Genomic DNA, 17,168 nt, shown 5'->3' on the forward strand with positions numbered 1-17,168 from the left:
AAATTGATTTCTGTTTTAAGTGTTGCAATGAGATACACACTGAGACTTATTGTTTTATTTTGTTTATGCCCTGTTTGCCTTCCAATCCTGCCTCTGATCCCTTTTCCTGCCAACCATGTGCTACAGGTGGTTTAGTCATTAAAGGCTCCATGGCACCCAGGTGCAGTTTTTGATCGCTTCAAGAGAGTAGATGGAACATGCAAATGAGCCGTTCAGGCAAAGCTGGAAGGTCCATGGTGGCTGGGCTGGTCCAACAGCCAGACAAACAGGAACTTGGATCAGAGGATGGCGACTTTGTGACAGGTTAGTTTATAAGATTCTGCCCTGCTAGTTTTGCCCGAGTCAAATGTAAGTACTGTTGTTGTAAATTGGAAGTGAGGGAGCAACCACAGCTCAGTCATGAAGTGGTAACCCATGCACGGTCACAGAGCAGAGCTGCCTAGTGCTGAAGTGTGTGGCACGTAAAAGTCTCTTATGCTCTCCAGCACTGTTCACTGCAGAGTTCCAAGATGCCCCTGGAAGCAACATCAGCACAAGAACTGTGTGTTAAGAGCTAAATAAAATGGGTTTCCATGGCCAGACATCCGCAAGCAGTTCAGCGTCGGCTGAAGTGGGGTAAAGCACGGTGCCACTGGACTCTGGAGCAATGTCAAGTCAAATCAAGTTAAATTTGTTTATATAGCACTTTCTACAACACACCTTGTCATAACACAACTTTAAAAACATGGGTTCAGGTCCTTGATGAGACAAACGCGAAAGGGGCAGGAATAAACTCTCTGGGTGGGTTTAAGGAAAAACCTTGGGAGGACCAAGACTCAAGAGTGAACCCATCCTCTAGTGGGAACTTCTTCAGTGGCGGGATGAATCATGATCCACTATCTGGAAGTCTTTTAGATTAATCTGGGTTTGGCAGATGAGACCAAGAGAGCAACACCTACCAGGGTGCTTAGTGCCAACAGTAATGTTTGGTGGAGAAGGGTTTGGACTAGAGTGGCAATGGATACTTACATGAAGAAGTCTGAACATTTTGTGGAAGCTAATGACATTACTAGAGGAATACAAGTGAGCGTGTTTTCAAGTCTCTCGGGGGCTACAAAACATGGGATGCTATGTAGTCTTCTCATTCCAGAAGAGCCTGGAGGAGCACAGATACTGCCACATTTTTCCCCCAAACCCATCATCATTGCTGAGCAATACCAGTGCAGGGAGGATGGGGGATATTGCTCAGTATTTGGCACTTTTGACAGCAATAGCAGAGCAGCACTACCTTTTACAACATGCACCACATGACAGTGTGCAACCTAACCAATAAAGCAATACAGATATAGTATTATACCTCAGTAATGCATTGAATGTGCATGCATTGTCTCTGTCTGGGGATAAATGTCACAATGAAAGTGAATTTATTCACAAGGCACAGCAATGTCATAACTGAAGCAGAAAAAAGCAGGAAAAGTCACATGGAGAGACAACCGTAAGAAGGAGCAAATACATAATGTGGGAACTAATGCCACAACAAGGAAAAAGGAAACAACCACAGACAGAACTAGACCTGCACAAGGTAACAGGTGGGGGGATTATGCACCTCTTATTTATAATGAGCCTAATCCATAGTAGACACAACTGATCTTTCAAACACAATATATTCTTTAGTTATAACTCAAAAATCCAAAAACATGAAAGAACTTTCATTAAAATATATCACAATAAGTATTTTATCAAAATATATATGTTGCGCAGTAATAGTTCTCAGGAAAATTCTTATTTGGCGAGTAACACAATGGCTAAATATGATATGTATTTATTGCGATCCAAATAGGTAGTCGAGTGTAAATGTTTTAATTAACATTAGAGGGGCTTTGCCTTTTAATGTATTTTGTATTGAACTGTGGTAGCTGTGAGGATAAGTAAATTCAAACATAAAAGTGGAGCTCAAAAGCAAAAAGGGAAATGCGAGCTGTTTGCTGAATCAAACTCTTCCTAAACTGGATGCTTACTTCAGAAAACAAGAGATTTTATGGTTTGTTTTTTCTGTACATTAGAAAATGCCAGAATTTGGGCTTGAAGTCTATCTTTTTTTTTTTGGGGGGGGGGGGGGACACAGGACTGATTTCCTATTGCACAAGGAGGTCTTAGAAAATCCCAGATTACATCCACAAGAGTGAGTGTAATAAACGAGGTTAGCTCTGTTAGTTCTGTATCATCAGCAAAATTGATGAGGCCTGAGGTTGAAGCACTGTCAGTTAGAAAGGAGCCCTGCCCCTCCTCTCTGGAGACGTCAACACTGAGCTAGCCCATATTCATCTGTGCTCTACTAGCATGGTCCTGAAGGCTTATACAGGTGAAGTGCTTATCTTCAAAGGAGTTATTGAAGTGAAAGTTAGGTCGTTCCGCTCCACTTGAATGTATTGAAGGATAATGCAACTCCACTATTTGGCTTTGAATGGCTCTGGAAAATCAGACTCCAATGCACTGAAGTCTGTACAGAGACTTCAGAGTCAGACTTCAGACTTCACACCAGATGCACTGCTATAGAGACATGCAGTTGTCTTCAAAGGGAATGAGAAGGCTTTGAAGCTACACAAAGTTTGAAATGCGGGACAGCAGCCTAAATTCTCCCAGGCCCTTAGTGGGCCATGTGAACTACAATCCAAGGTGGAAGTGCGTACCAGCAAAGCAAGCAGTTATATTACTGGTCCTGTTCAGTGTGTGGGCAACACCCATTGTACTGTTTATTAAGACGAACACTGGACTAAGAGCCAAAATCTTTAAGTGACCAGGAACCCATGCTCTGTGGAGCATTATCCCATATCTTACATAGAGGATTTATTTATATCACTTGAAGTCAAACAGCACTTTAACAAGCTGGATCTCTCACATGGTTACATGCAGTTTCCAGTCCATTTTTTTTTTTTTTTTTTTTTTTACAGCATATGGGCCACACATATCTGGATCTTCTGGAAATCAGGCTTGGCAGATATGGTGAGCCAGACAAAGGAGGCCTGATGCAATCACAGGGCTAACAATTCCAATTGTTGGTTCATAATTATCGGCATGGAGAGGTCAACATAAGGTAGTGTATCATCTAAAACTGATTTAGACTTCAGGGTGTCCAGCTCATATGCATTGTGTGGGCTGTTGTATATGATCCCTGTCAATTGGTTGCGTCTCTCTGTGTAAACTTCTCCTGCTGGCATCCTACATCCTGCTACTACAGGCTGGATTGTCTCAGGCACTCATTTGTGCAATCTGCATGTTGTGTCTTGTCTAGCTTGTCTATTATGATACATCCTTGCTTTATTTGACCTAATAAAGAGCCAATGCTTGTTCTGGAGCTGCCATGGTTACTGCTTTCAGTTCTGCTTTTTTTCAGCAATTGGTAGGATTTTCTTGTCAGCCACCTCTGCTATTTGTTGATGGTACTTTGCCTGTAGGGGTTTATCCTGCCATGGCACCTCCTCTGTTTCCATGGTATCCATGTTCCCTATCAGTTTGATGCACTCTCTCTTCAGGTTATCCTTTTGGACCATTGTTTGGATGTCCATACAGTTGCAATCTAGAGATTTAGATTGAGCAGGTTATTGGGCCTGTTTAAGATGAGCTGGGTTATTACTTGGTAGTCAGTGAGAGTCGCCGACTACAGTCAGGGGAGGAGCTGAGCAGAGAACTGTCCGGCTGGCCGCTTTCGCCTGCCGCGCCTCACCTGAGCTGTAGCTCTCAAAGGATATATACAAAAATATATATAACATTTCTTTGGAGAATATAAAATTAAATTCGCATGCGAGAATAAGCTCCACACACACTAAATATTTTAATAGCTTGCATCGCTACAGTTTATGGGTGCATGTTTGTCAGGAGATTCTAGTCAATGCGGATTAAGCTCTGTCGTCACCAAGCTGTCTCTTGGCGCACGCTACCAATTGAAGAGCGACTGCCGGCGGCAGCTCTGAAACCTGCAGCTGCCTCGCTCTCAGGAGATCATAACGGCGTATGACTTGGCTGAAATTGGACAAAGAAATGAACCGGCATGCACCGTACCGAGCCAGGCCGTGACCGGGCTGCGCAGCGCCCTGTTAAGTCGATCAAGCGTACTTGTTGCTGCTTGTCCACATGGCTCCGCCACAGTCTCTCGACCTGTTACAGCAGCATGTGCTGTGTCGTCGGTGTAATAAAATTGTTCGTGTGGGTTTAAAATCTGGCGAAGTAGTTTCACTTATTGGGCCTAATAGCACACTCAAAAACACATAGGCTAATTTTGTTCAGTGCTATATTTAAATTTAAAGAAAACCAGTCAATCCTGGAATAAAGTTACGAATCTAAAAGTAACTATTAGAAAAGCTATTAGAAAATCTGGTACATTTACCTTTTCGGCATTTAGCCGACGTTCTTATCCAGAGCGATTTACAAAAGTGCTTTGTCATCTACTCATAGAGCGTATCCTAGCTAGTACAGCAGGTTAGAGTTCAAGGTACCGTTGAACAAGAACACTGTTGAAATACAGGAAACGGTGCCGATACCTAGAAGTGCAAAATAAGCATAAGCTCTATATCAGACAACGATAAGCGCAATAACAATACGAAACAATAAGTGCTAATGTTGTTACTCAACAGTAGTGTGACATTTCATAGGTGCAGGATCAATGGTGATTTAAATATTCCATAGTATGGTGTGGTAATTTGCTTTTAAAAATAGGGAAAACTGATATCATGGTAAGCCGACTCTTCTTTTGATGAAGTTTTTTTTTCTTCTGACGATTTTTCAATTGATCCCACACTGATTCATGCTGAGGGTGGGACTCCGTTCCAGGCTGTAACTTTTCCATCTGTAAAATTGTATTGTGCTTAAAGTCATTACCGGGATAACCTGCTAGGGTCAAAAACTGAAGTAAGCGAGAGAACGAGCAAAGGTACCAAACACTAAAAAAAAAACAAGCATGTCGAGACATAGTCAAGGATCAGTCACATTAAGTAACTTTACTAGAAGGCATACGGGTCCTGTGCAAACACCACACCGCACGGAAAACCCGATTTATTTAGTGAGATAATCAGCGAGGGAACAGTGAAAGAGTATGATTAGGGCGCAGGCGTGGTGACCGGCCGTCAGGGAAAAAGGGTCGCATGAAGCCCTGATAATCTTGCTGACCGTCGCAAGTCAAATCTAGAGAGGATTGAGAGCCAAACCTTCTTAGCCTTCACATAAGATATCAAGAATGTTTTTGAAACCCCCCACAAAAAGGTTTTGTTACTCTTTATCACGTTGATGTTTATTTGCGTTAAACCTTTATGGTATTTATACTTAATAATGTTAATAATGGTTTGAATTTAAATAATGACGTTATAATCATTTTCGTAAACATTTACTTTTCAGAAAAGTAGCTTTTTCTTGGGTGGTCTAAGTCTTTTGTACAATACTGTGTACCCATGAGACAGCATTAAAGCCTAATAAAAAGACTCATACAAGCACGGACCATAATCATGTGTAATATTTCATTACATGTTTACCAAGGTATATGAACACTAGGCAATTAAAATTTATTGCATGTTTATCATATATAACCTGCAGGTTCATTTATGATGTCCAGCAATATGAAGTCCAAACCCTGACTGGGGAAGAATACAGGGGGGTGAAAGTACATAAATAATACATAAGATCTAAAAAAAAAAAAAAAAAAAAAAAAAGTAAAAAAACCCCTGCATGGTGTGAATTACAACAGCTTTTCCTATTCAAATTCTCCAAGATTTCCAGGCAGTAGAATAGTTACTTTCTCCCACCATCCAACAATACTGTACTAAGAATTCAGTGGTCCTGATGTTGTGTTTCAGGTTTATTGGGAATTTGAACAGAACAAGAAAATGTTGACTGTTAAGTAGCCCATGTGGTCTAGAATGGAAGATGCTGAATTACAAATGATCAGTATACTGAAAATGAGAACACTCATTATCTTCCAGTGATGTGGTATGCCTGTTAATGGGTTTTGTCTGAGGTCAGGTTTTATAGGTGTGCTAGAACCAAGAGTTAGGTCATCCTCCAGCGAGGTAATATTGTTGAACCTATTAAGAAGAACCTGAAAACTTGGCATTTCTGTAAATTAGATTAAATATAAAGTGGTTAAACTGGCAAGGTCATGATTGCATTGTTATTTAGACCAGTTTTTTTGCAGCCTAAGTTTTATAATAGACGGGTGTATTGACGGGCGTATTGAAATATGGTTTACTCCCAGGTACGTCAGGGATGCCAGTGACTCGATGTCACCAGGAAGCGTCTTTAGGTGGTTTCAATCCAAATCTTTCCGTCAGGTTAAAAAAAATACACAGTATTAAACCAATAAACAAACAAACAACTTTATATATATATATATATATATATATATATATATATATATATATATATATATATATATATACTTTTTTAATTAATTAAAAAAAAATTCTTTCCACGAACTGACATTATAAAAATTCTAGTCTAAGTTCACGTTGTATTGAACATCAGCAGTTGTATACTTACTTCATCGGGGTAAAATATAGGGCTGTCAAACAGCCGTTTCAAAGTGATCAGCTTTGGGGAGGGGGGGGGGAATCAGTAATCAATAAGTTAGCTAGACGAGTTCCAGAACCTTATGACTTTCAGTTGTATTTACTATCAGATGCGTGGTATTTCCCCGGATACAGTCTGTGCAGTTTCCGGGTAGGCTATTTCTGGCTGCTTACACCTACAGTTGTCTTCATAGTAGCCCATATTTTGTGTAAGTTTAGGACATTTTAGAACTTAATCATTATGAAATTTTGATGGCGTAAACAACATCTGCATTACGTCTAAGCAATAGGTACACAGTCCAAAAGAGCAGAGATGGGCATGTTTATTACTTTCCTAATTAGGCATGGCTGTATGAAATAACTATGCAAAAAGAGCATAGTGTTAGCCCACCATTACTGCACCCTGCGCAGCTTTGATCACCTTGAATGGAGTTTGCTTGAAAACTAGGTGGTGCTTGTGAATCACATGATAATACTGTGTAGTGCAATTTAACGCTGTAGTTTTAATGGTTTTAACGTAACGTTATATAGAGCACTGGAACAGTCAGTTAAAGAACATGGACAAAGACAACCTTTCTGCGGTCTTGCACGCCAAAGGAGACCTAAGGCTGGTATGCTATTCATTTCAGTGATCTTCAGATCGTGCACACAATTCTTTTAAAAATTGTAGCTAGTAAGATTCCAGTCAGTTTACTTTACTTGAAACGGGGACACGAGTGTGTTTTGGAATTTGGCTAACAATTTGTAGTTGCATTCGATCCATGCAACCACTGAACATTTCAATTCGTCCATTTACTGGTGTCATTCGCGCCGTTACAGGAACAGCGTCCCATTCCGGAACCTGGGCCAAATGGTATGGATCATGCATGACCATGCAAACGATCGGTACTAGCGTTACATGTGCAGTCGCGACCACCCACATTGTGCTCTTTGCCCCCTGGGCTGCGTGATGTTATGCGTGTTGTGTAGGTTAGTTGTGTAAACTTCTGATTCAAGTTTCTGTGCTTTTGTTTCTTTTGCTTGGCCATTAGAGGTATTGCTTAAAATGCACTCCGTCGGGATCTGCGGATCGGATGTGCACTACTGGCAGCACGGCCGAATCGGAGACTTTGTTCTTCAGAAGCCGATGGTACTAGGTCACGAGGCCGCTGGGCGCGTGGTCCAAGTGGGCTCTTCAGTGACGCACCTCAAACCAGGCTAGTGCTCTCGGGCTGGGTTACGGCAGTTTAATATGACACGGTTATTGCCGGGTCACAATTAACTTAATTAATTCACAATTATCCTCATTCGATTAATTGTCCACAGGGGACAGGGTGGCTATTGAACCAGGGGTTCCTCGCGAAATGGATGAGTTCTTCAAATCTGGTCATTACAACCTGTCACCCACAGTGTTGTTCTGCGCAACGCCACCTGACGATGGCAACCTTTCTAGATACTACAAACACAACGCCAATTTCTGTTACAAGTCAGTTTTCCAGCGCAGCGTTACACATTTAACGTTGTGTATTAACTAGCAGCAGGCAAAAACATACCCACCAAGTTGCAAGATAAGCCATGAAATCTATCTCGCCGTTGCTCATGCTCAGTCATCGTGATTTCTGTGAGCAGACTGCCTGACACCTTGACATTTGAGGAAGGGGCTCTGATTGAGCCTCTGTCAGTGGGCATCCACGCGTGCAGGAGAGCTGGGGTCACCCTGGGCAGCTCTGTGCTCATCTGTGGAGCAGGTTAGTGGTTGGTTGCTGCGTGGATTTTCTGTGACGCATTAACCATACGCTCTGTGGAGTAACGGTTTTATTTATTTATGCTGTTTAGTTATAGGTGTTTAAACCCTTTATTATAAGTACTGCACAATGTGTAGTAGTGTAGTACTAGTACTTCCTTTATTTTCTATTCTCTCCTGTCTTATTCTGTTTTATACATTTATATATTTTTTAATTCATTTATAAGTTTGTTTGTTTTTTTAGAATAAAACCTTTTATTTAATGTCAGAGCAAAAGTACTTTGTCTGATAACAGATCAAATCCTTACTATTCCGTTGTGTCCACTGACAGGACCGATTGGACTGGTCTCTCTACTGGTAGCTAAAGCAATGGGTGCATCTCAGGTTGTAATAAGTGGTAAGTCACACTTGCACATGAGTCCTGCTCACATCTTATATTTGTTTCTGACTAAAGCAAATATATCAGACATATCTGTCAGTCATGGGTTCCATACTGCAAAAAAAGTTTATCAGGACTAACTCATTTTTCATAAATTTAGGATTTATAATTAATGTTAAGGAACAGACTTCAGACAGGGGTAAAATAGTGTGGAACCCTATAATTCACCCCAAAACCCCTCCTGCAATAATAGTTTATTATTCAGGATCATACCTGTGTATTAAAATATAAATACTGTCCTATCCTACTTTGAATCATTACAAATAAAAATATAAATTTTCTAGAACCTAAAACGTTGCGGACATGTATACTAAAGATGGATTTTTCTTGTACCCGAAGACCTGTCTGCTGAGAGGCTGGCCAAGGCAAAAGAGTTAGGAGCTGACTTCCTTCTCCCTGTGAAGAGAGAGGATGTACCACAGGAAATGGCCCGGCGTGTGGAGGGCATGCTGGGGGGTCAGCCTCAGATCAGCATAGAGTGTACCGGTGTAGAGAGCAGCATTCAAACGGCGATCTATGTAAGTACTGCATAAATTTTTGTGATGGTGCAAATTAGAAATTCAGCTGAGCACCTGGGTCCTCAGGACTGGAGTCGAGATCCCAAGTTTTACAGCAAACAAACCTCTTGACTAGTGGTCACCAGCTCTGCTCCTCAGTTCTAACTTCCTGCAGTTTAAATGCAACATTCATCGAACAGCCATAATCCTGCTAATCCGTCCCTGCTCAAAACCCTGATTGGCTGGATGAGGTGATGCAAGCAGGAACTAAACTCTACAGGCCAGTCTCCTGAACAAGGCTGGTGACCACTACAGTAAACTTTGCACAGTGCTGTGGATGTCGAGGACAGCAAGAGGCTTCCCTGCAAATCAAGGATCCTTGGCTGAGCTGTTAACTAGTGCTGGCAGAGACATACTGCCGGGTATATGTATGTGCACACTATGTCCATCACACTACACGCTAAAGGTGTGCGTACTGCATGCTGCCTGCACTGGACACTACCTCCGTCACGTTACACGCTAAACATCTGCACTGCATGCTGCCTGGACTGGAAACTACCTCCGTTGCGCCACACGCTGAGGATGTGCGCACTGTGTACAGGCCACACGCTCCGGGGGTGTGGTGGTGCTGGTAGGGCTGGGAGAGGAAATGACCAGAGCACCGCTCCTCAACGCGGCCATCAGAGAAGTGGACATCAGGGGCGTGTTCCGATACTGCAACACGTAAGTCACATGGCACGCTACATACGTGTTGATGGTGCTGGCAGCCAATCGGAGATGATTCCTGGCCTGCTTATTCACAATAGCTTTTGGTCAAAGTGCAAAAAGAGACATATTTTACGCTTTTGCTTTTCCACAATTCAACAACATTGCCTGTGCTCTTTGAAAGACATCAGTACTAACATCTGAATTCAACTTCTGTAATGTGTTGTACACCCTGTGAAGAATCAGTAGTTTTCGGATCATTAATTTTCTAAACTGATCTCCTCTAATGGGCTGCTGTAAAGGGGCACTGTGTGGCAGTGGCGGAGATGATGGAGAGTTGGGCAGTGAATTGAAACAATGACTCCCAGACTAGGAGTGTTTTATTCGGGTGGAGTCAGACATTTCACCCCACACCGAGTAGCAAAGCCAAACGGCTTGTATTGCAGATTCTTTCTAAAAAAGGAAATTCCACATAGTCACACCTGGCAGATACACTGACAAGTTGCATATACCTGATGCCATAGTGTTGTTGTTTGTCTCTTCATTGGCCAGGTGGCCCACAGCTATCGCCATGCTGGCCTCTAAACACATAAATGTGAAGCCACTGGTCACGCATCGCTTCATGTTGGAGCAGGCCGTGGAGGCGTTTGACACCGCACGGCAGGGGCTCGGAATCAAAGTCATGCTGAAATGCGACAAGAATGACCAGAAGCCCTGAGGGAAGGGGAGGAGCCAAGCACCCTTTCAGTGATGACTAATCATGGCTGCAGAGCCATTTTATCTAGCTACACCCTCTGTCGCTTCCACTGTCCTTCCTAGGAATGATCTTTTCTAGAAATGTTTATTACTTCAATTGTCCTGTTTTAGCTATGAAATTGATTAATATTTTTGATTTTGTAATTTTCCACCTGGCACTTGGCCAGTATTAAAGGAGAGTTTTATTATTAATAAGCTTTAGATTTTTATATTCCTCTTTGAATTACCTCTGTGTTTGAAATGTGCTTTACAAATAAACTTGATTTGCTTTTTTGTGTGAGGCTGCTTCAGGTTAGACTCAAACATTTGTCATGGGTTAATCTTTACAAGAGATGGTTAAACACAGATCCTCATACTTGCTCTGCTCACCCCTCGAAATGAAGACTCATAGGAGTGTGCGCTTTTGTCTTGTCCACTTTCTCTGTAACTTGGAGACCCAACGAAATACTCAATGAGCAGCATTTCACAAGCTGCAATGTCTTATTTTGACCACCAGGGGGTGATGGGCCTCAACATTTTGTTATAAACATTTATCAAACACTATCAATCAGTTAAAATGCTACAATCAAATTTTCTTCCTCGAGTTGCCCATCATAATTCCAGAAACCTATCCTGCAGACTGAATAACTATATTTTATTTCATGTGAGGCATTCATTATAGAGGGTTGGAGAGCAGGGAGCTATTTGGATCACTGCCAGTACTGGAAGGGGTTTGTGCTGGTGTGGATCCAAGCGTCCAGGTCATTTGAATAACAGACCCCATCAAACAGCCTGCAGCTGGGCCAATGGCTGTAAATCAAAACCACAAATAGAGGCCAGAAGGAGGTTGTTACACTTTATTTTTTGTTTATTTTTTGATTTCTTTTGCCTTTTTTTTTGGTATAATGACATTTAGACTGCATGCAAACAGGTAATTATCTCTGTGATTGGTTGGCTTTTCTCGTTTAACCTTTATTAGATTTTCAAAAGCGTTTCTTACTCTGGGGTAAGGCTTCTGGTCACAGTGTGAATTTATTATCTCAGAGCCGAGGCCCGACATGGGGGAGGGGGAAGAAGGGGTGTCAACAGAGTCAGTGGTTTCCTACATGGGCACAATACTAAACAAGGTTTGCATTTATGTACACACATTCTAATACTGCGCAAGGCAATGAACACACTACTGACATCACATTTACATTCACAATCAACTCGAAAGGGTTTCCCGTTGAGCACACACAAAAATGGACATAACACACGTTAAAAAATATCCTCTCGAATCTCATACAACTCGAATGCCTTTGAAATAAAAGAAATTTATAGCAAGTTACATTTTTTGTTTATTTATTTGATTATTGATGGGGTAGGACAAACCCATTAATTGTCTTGTAGTTATGGCTGATTACAAAAGATTTGCACGCTCCCATGTTACAAAACCGCAGTCTTAAAATGATTTGCTTGATTTAATGCCCACCAAATAAAGAAAACTCGATCTTTAATTTGATGATGAATAAGAATACAAAAATGTTACTTTCAATTAGTTGTTACTTCGTATGTACACTGGTTCTAAAACTTCTTTCTTCTTTCTTTCAAAGTCGAGGATATGCTGACTTAAGACCATTACATTCTGGTGAAGATGTATAAAAGTTATTATTTTTGTTGTAATGTGCCATATATTGCATTGAGGTTAGGTAACAGTAGCAATCACTATATCTAACGATGTCACTTATTACTCACGTGTTGAGGTTTCTGCAGCTGTAGCACAGACCTGGTAGGGAGTGGGCGGAGGAGGTCCATTCTCAGCTAGTTCGGCTCAAGGTCGTGCTTCTTTACAGGGCTTGAGTCTCTTTCTGTTAAACTGATGACTGGGCAGCATGAGACATTCACCTCAGAAAGAACACCGAAAAGCCTTCCCCACTGCTGCTACTCTATTTGAAGTGATAAGCATATTTACAGATGGTAAAATATAGCCCTCGATGTGTTCAGTGAAGTAAACCAACATTCACTGTAAGATAATAGGGAATTGAAAGTTGTTCCCATTCCAAAAAAGAAGGAGGTTTTAATTCCGTAAAACAAGATGTAGCATCTCATGTTGTAAAACTCAACTCTTTTGTAGTGTAATATGGTTGTATAGCAGTGGTTTGGGGTCAAACAGCAGTTTGCTGGGAATTCAGGTGCATATTCTCCGAGGAGAACATCCAGTATTACTGGCAGCAGATAGATAATGTTAAAAGGATACATTTTTTAATGATAAAAATGGGTATGTTTGTTAGATTTTGGTTGTAGCTTACAAAACTAGCCTGGCAGAGTCTACTGAGATCGAACTAAGTAGCTGCAAGCAGTCACGACGGCATCTACAGTTAGGACAGAGAGCCGTGTTATTTTCTGTTATGAGAGTTGTAGTTTTAAAAAATAAAAATAAAAAGCTGCGTACCTCAGTATCTTTTTTTCTGGAACAACTTTTCCCCTCAATACAGTTCTGATACAGCCTCCAGTTTTGCTATTTTTGGACATTACATGGGTGGCCTTCTCACCCTGGCTTTTCCATTCCTGTCATGTGTCAGAATGAGTAGCTATGTACATCACAAACTCTCCAGCACAGTCCAAACAGGAGCAAGACATTAGCATTCATTACGAAGAAACAAGAAGGGAAGCCGAAATAAATATACAGTGGCTCCCCTTTTTATTTGCATACAGGAAAGAAAAAAAAACATGAAGCATTGGCTCCAATTAGTCATCATCTGACAGAACTCCCACTGCATGTACACACAGCACAAACAAAACCCACAGAATCATCAGCAAATGGCTGACCGTTAAAGAACGTGTCAGGAGAAAACAAGAGTGTGATGAGTTACTTTCTGTGGAGGCAAAAAAACCAAAAGACAAACCCACGACGGAGAATCTGGAGGATGACGAAACAAAGATCCTTAGATGGAGCTGCGTCTCCCAAGAGTGGGCGTGGACCAGTTGCTTACCCCACCCGGGACACGTTCAGTCATATGTACATAGGAGTCTCCTGTCCAGTCAGGAGTCTAAACATGGCCGCCGGCATTGTCTTCATATGGATCTGTTTACACGAGAAATGGACAGTGTTTATTTTTGCAGCCATAATTACGAGATTTCTGAGATTGAGCTAGAATATGCAGTGGTTATTTTAGTCATCTGGAGTTCTGAGTTATTCTTTGTAATTAATGTACACTTTTCTGTGTATAGCATTATATATTTGATTTTAAAGTATTACAACATGCCATTGTTAGACTGCTGAGGAATATCCATTACTGTAAATTAAAACCAGCATAATGCTTTAAGATCTGATGTAGTCCAACAACCTGTTCAGCAGTATTTACACAGGTCATCTGAAGCCAGTGATCAAGATGCAAATTAAGTGGGGAATTATTTTGAGTAGTGGGAAATTAAAGTAGCAGCTGAGCTAATAAAACAAGTACTTACAGGAAAGAGGTTTAAACATTGAATTAGAAATATTAGTAACATAAAACAAAGGATCATAGCGATTCTGTATCCTTATAAAATGATCTGTGTACATAGTAGCAGAGGCCTCTGCAGGCCTTTGCAAAGGATTCTGGGTAAGCTTATGCAGACCTCTGTGTAAGGCACATCATCTCTCCATCAGGTACAGGATGGTACAGAAAAACAACCTTATGTAAGCTGACACCATTTTTTTTTAAAAAAAGAGAAATATTCTCTTGGACTGTAATAGTACCAAGCTTCAACTGGTATATGTATTGGATATCAATTTGCATATATTGAATAATGTATGGTTTGGATATAATGTATTTGGATTTTAAACACTAGTATGTAAAAGAAGGTGGGGCAATTACACAATCACTCCTGAAAACTATTTTGGGTTCTTAGTGTGATAGACATTCTCTGGAGGATGCCTCAATAAAGCTTGTCAACGTTGACCTGCAGTGAAGAATGGGACCAGCTATTCTCTTCAACTAATTCTCAAGTCTGAATTTTTATTCTTGGATGAAATAGAAATTATTATGCCAGCATATAGAGGATTTTAGGAACAACATAGCTCTGAATGAAGACTAGTATTCCCAGTATGAACTGGTTCCGAGGCCTTACCTCTCCCACGGAGTTGGACAGAGCTTGTACGATCTTCTCATGGGCTGTGGCTACCACACTTTGACTGTTGATCTCGATGATTCGATGGCCGACTCGCACACCACCCCGCTCGGCTATCCCACCCCGCATCAGACTGCAGATCTGCGTGGACAGATGACACCCAGGATAACCTCAGCACAGTGGCCTTTGACCTGCATGTGCAGGGCTGTGTGCATTTAGCCGCCTGGGCTGTACTGTGACTTCTTTTCTGAACATAACTTTGAATCAGCACTACTTCAAGGATTCAGTCAAGTGACAGAATCTACAGCAGATCTATTTGTGAAATGATATAGGAAAAACATTAAATGATGTATTAAGCAGGGATCCTTAAGCAGGGTTTACACTGCATGATTGTTTTGCCCCCTGAGGTGCCCTTTTCTAGTTACTTTCAAATGGGTGCCTTTTTTTTTGTTGCTCTACTCATTTTGCTCACGCCTCACATTTATGTGCCCTGGGTATATATGACCATGTTCCAGGATGCCCAAATTGGAAAAAGTTCAACTGGAAACAACCCAGTAGGCTACAGGGCTTTTTTGTTGTTGTTGTTTGTTTGGAGGTTCTTTGTTCATTTTTTTCCTGAGCAGCAGACAAATAACAGTCATAAATAGTCATAAACAGACTTCTTGTTGCAGGGCAGATTATTCTAAATTTGATTTTTAAAAAACCCTAGAAGGCTTGGAGTTTATGAGTGCTGCATATGAAATGTCAGATTAGTCTTTTATCTTTTTTGATACATTCTATAGGTTACTGTTATCAAGCAAGTAATGTTACCTAATATTAGCTTGCTAAAAAAAACAACAGATGATTGACAGTTATGATGCAACTACTGCATGGCAACAAAAAGTCGTGCAACCAGACCCAGCCTTCAGAACAGCCAGTATGAACTCAAAGGGGCAATAAGGCAGTGCCTGTGTGCTTTGGGCTTTTCCCTTTTAAAAACACACCGTTTGAGCCCCCAGAGGGTTTTTTTTTTTTTTTTGCATGTGATTCTAGAATGCTAGGTATGATTCTAGAATTTGATTAATATTTAGGAACAACAAGGAAGCGTACAAGGTTTGCTCTCTTGCTACTCACAATGCCGTTCTGCACGCTGAAGCCCAGCTGGTACTTGAGATCAGGCCTCTTGATAAGGACTGTGGTCACAGGCGGACAGCTCACGATGTTCAGCTTCACATGCACCTGGTTCTTCAGGCCCTGAGGCAGCCCAGGATCAATGAGAGCATGGATCATACGCTATGCCTCCACACCACTCCTTACACACTCACATCAGGATTATGATTGTTTTCCTCCAGACGCACGCTGCGTACATCCCAGTAACACATCATCTTTGTTCACCTTTATACTGATCTTTTCATGTGTCCATTAATCCACACAAAAGTTGACCATAAACTACTTATGTATTTACAGAAATCATTACAGAGAAAAAAGAGAATTCAGCCAAATGATTGCAAAATACTGTTTGTTGGTTCAAGTTCGCCTTGAGTGATGACCTTGTGCACACCTTGATGATTCCCTGACAGGTGGCGAGGGGTAGCCCCACCAGACTGGTGTTGTTGATGGACATGATCTGGTCTCCGATGCTCAGCTTTCCTGAGCGCGCGGCCGGCCCTCCATTCATCATGTTTGCCAGGATCACGGTGGGCAGGATGGAGCCCCAGCCAGACTCCACTATTACGACGCCGAGGATCTCGCCCTTCTGCTTCTCCAGATGCAGCTGTTTCGGAACGAGAGAGGACCAAGAGAGAGGAAGGGAGAGGGGAGAGTGTGAGAAAGAGAGATAAGGAGATGGAGGGATAAAAGAGAGAGCGACCGAGTGTTTAGAGAAGGAGAGAAGCAGAGGCAGCAGCACGCAGACAGAGGGTCTGCATGAGAAGAAGGCAGATTCGTTGAACAGAGACCAAAAGTAGAGGGAGAGGCAGCCTCAGCCTCGGAGAGGATGAAGAGAGAAGCGAGAGTGCAGGAGGAAGGTAAATGAGTACTGGAGTGCTGATTGCCTCAGAGGATGCAGTGAAGAGGGACAACGTGAGGCAATTAAGGAAGGCAATTGAGTACAACACACCACATTAGCCAAACACCGAAGAAGGTGCTATAGAAGTTTTAACAGGACTAAACAACAATGAGGGTCCGCAACAGTAGCCATAGTAACCTGTATGCACCTAGGTGGCTCAGGCCATATGTGCATTGCTCCCATGAGCTTCGCTGCACATAGAGAACACTGAAGAACTCCTCTAAGGTCAGTCCTAAAGGCACAGGGGACCCAGGACAGAACATGGAGTATCATCTAAACACAGGTGGGAATTCCATTCTCAAGGGCTCTGCCTCCAGTGCAGTGAGCTTAGTGTGTGGGTTAACTGCCTCATGTTTAATGCATAGGCATCAAGCCCTCAAGACAGCTGTAGCAAGCTAAA

At 41.8% G+C, this 17,168-nt stretch overlaps 2 protein-coding genes across 4 annotated transcripts in view; one reads left to right on the forward strand and one right to left on the reverse strand.

Annotated features, from left to right (window-relative positions):
* The first annotated feature begins 6,732 nt into the window (after nt 1–6,732).
* sord (sorbitol dehydrogenase) lies at nt 6,733–10,933 on the forward strand. Its single transcript, XM_027007381.2, has 9 exons — nt 6,733–7,144; nt 7,353–7,386; nt 7,565–7,729; nt 7,839–7,998; nt 8,142–8,260; nt 8,588–8,653; nt 9,035–9,213; nt 9,794–9,915; nt 10,450–10,933. The coding sequence occupies exons 1-9, from the start codon at nt 7,091–7,093 to the stop codon at nt 10,613–10,615; spliced, it is 1,065 nt and encodes a 354-aa protein (XP_026863182.1). The 5' UTR covers nt 6,733–7,090; the 3' UTR covers nt 10,616–10,933.
* A 542-nt stretch (nt 10,934–11,475) lies between these two features.
* Nucleotides 11,476–17,168, reverse strand: part of apba2b (amyloid beta (A4) precursor protein-binding, family A, member 2b) — a 66,466-nt gene continuing 60,773 nt past the window's right edge. For all 3 annotated transcript variants that reach the window (XM_027007378.2, XM_027007380.2, XM_027007379.2), the window contains 4 exons: nt 16,262–16,474; nt 15,835–15,954; nt 14,722–14,862; nt 11,476–13,696 (listed from right to left, as the gene is read on the reverse strand). In XM_027007378.2, the coding sequence (XP_026863179.2) occupies nt 13,625–13,696; nt 14,722–14,862; nt 15,835–15,954; nt 16,262–16,474 (546 nt within the window). In that variant the 3' untranslated portion in view covers nt 11,476–13,624. The remainder of the gene's footprint in view (nt 13,697–14,721; nt 14,863–15,834; nt 15,955–16,261; nt 16,475–17,168) is intronic.

This window comes from Electrophorus electricus, chromosome 21 (assembly GCF_013358815.1).
Source record: "Electrophorus electricus isolate fEleEle1 chromosome 21, fEleEle1.pri, whole genome shotgun sequence".
Classification (NCBI taxonomy): domain Eukaryota; kingdom Metazoa; phylum Chordata; class Actinopteri; order Gymnotiformes; family Gymnotidae; genus Electrophorus; species Electrophorus electricus.

Coding starts and splice junctions, on each gene's coding strand:
- sord (XM_027007381.2), top strand. CDS start 7,091: ATGGACAAAGACAACCTTTCTGCGGTCTTGCACGCCAAAGGAGACCTA. Junction 7,387..7,564: donor TCCGGAACCTGGGCCAAATG/GTATGGATCATG, acceptor CTTGGCCATTAG/AGGTATTGCTTAAAATGCAC. Junction 7,730..7,838: donor AGTGACGCACCTCAAACCAG/GCTAGTGCTCTC, acceptor AATTGTCCACAG/GGGACAGGGTGGCTATTGAA.